Source organism: Eurypyga helias, unplaced genomic scaffold (genome assembly GCF_000690775.1).
Source record: "Eurypyga helias isolate BGI_N326 unplaced genomic scaffold, ASM69077v1 scaffold38771, whole genome shotgun sequence".
NCBI lineage: Eukaryota > Metazoa > Chordata > Aves > Eurypygiformes > Eurypygidae > Eurypyga > Eurypyga helias.
In genome coordinates, this window is record NW_010230942.1 from 3,020 (window position 1) to 3,812 (window position 793).

The window sequence follows — 793 nt, forward strand, 5'->3', positions numbered from 1 at the left end:
AACGGAACAGATGGCGCAGGCGGTGGCAGTGGTGAAGGAGGCAGGGGGGCAAGAGGAGGGAGAGGAAGGAACGGTAAATCAGCTTCTCCTGACGACGGGACCGGGGAGCTCCCGGATCCCTGGCTGCGCCGTTCTGGCAGTTGACGCTGCTCTTCCTCCGATGCCCCGGCAGAGAGTCAGACGGCGCCGCCGTCCGCTCACACATCCGCCAGCCCAGCCCGCTGGAAGCGCATCCGTGCTGGACGCTGGAGCGCGGAAGGCGAGGAGGGGGAGCCTGCCGGATCCGCTAAGACCGGAGCTCCCGGTCGGGTTTCATGCTGAAGGGCTCCAGCCTCTCGCTCTCCGGCAGCATGCTGTTCAGCCGCTCCATCAGCGGGACCGTCTGGTCGATGCCCATCTGTATACGGCGGAGGATGGCAGACATCTCGTTGACCTTCTGGATCTGCTCCGCGTACTTGGCGTACTTCTTCTGGCGCTCCTGCATGAAGCCGTAAAGAGTTTCCACCGAGAGGTCCATCTGTTTGAAAACAACAAGCAGAGCGAGGCGCGTTAGCCCAGCTGTTGGCACAAGGCCTTTCGGCACGCTGTCTTTCCTAAAAGCCACGTTTAAAGCCACCGGAGCCTCTCTGCAGACACGCAACCGGCGCGCCGTGACGCGGGACGACGCGTCGCTGTACGCCAGGGAGGACCTATCGCCACCTCGCTTCCACGCCCCAGCACTTGAATATCAGATCAGAAAACCCGTCACTTAGAGGCGCTGCCAGGGATCGCCCAGTACGCCACGCCCATACCC

The 793-nt window shown here is 62.9% G+C and overlaps 1 protein-coding gene across 1 annotated transcript in view; it reads right to left on the reverse strand.

Moving 5' to 3' along the window:
- Positions 1-286: 286 nt before the first annotated feature.
- The window catches only part of LOH12CR1 (loss of heterozygosity, 12, chromosomal region 1), a gene marked incomplete at its 5' end in the record, with an annotated part of 739 nt that continues 232 nt past the window's right edge, over positions 287-793 (reverse strand). Inside the window, one exon of the mRNA XM_010160900.1 lies at positions 287-517. Within this exon, the coding sequence (XP_010159202.1) occupies positions 287-517 (231 nt within the window). The remainder of the gene's footprint in view (positions 518-793) is intronic.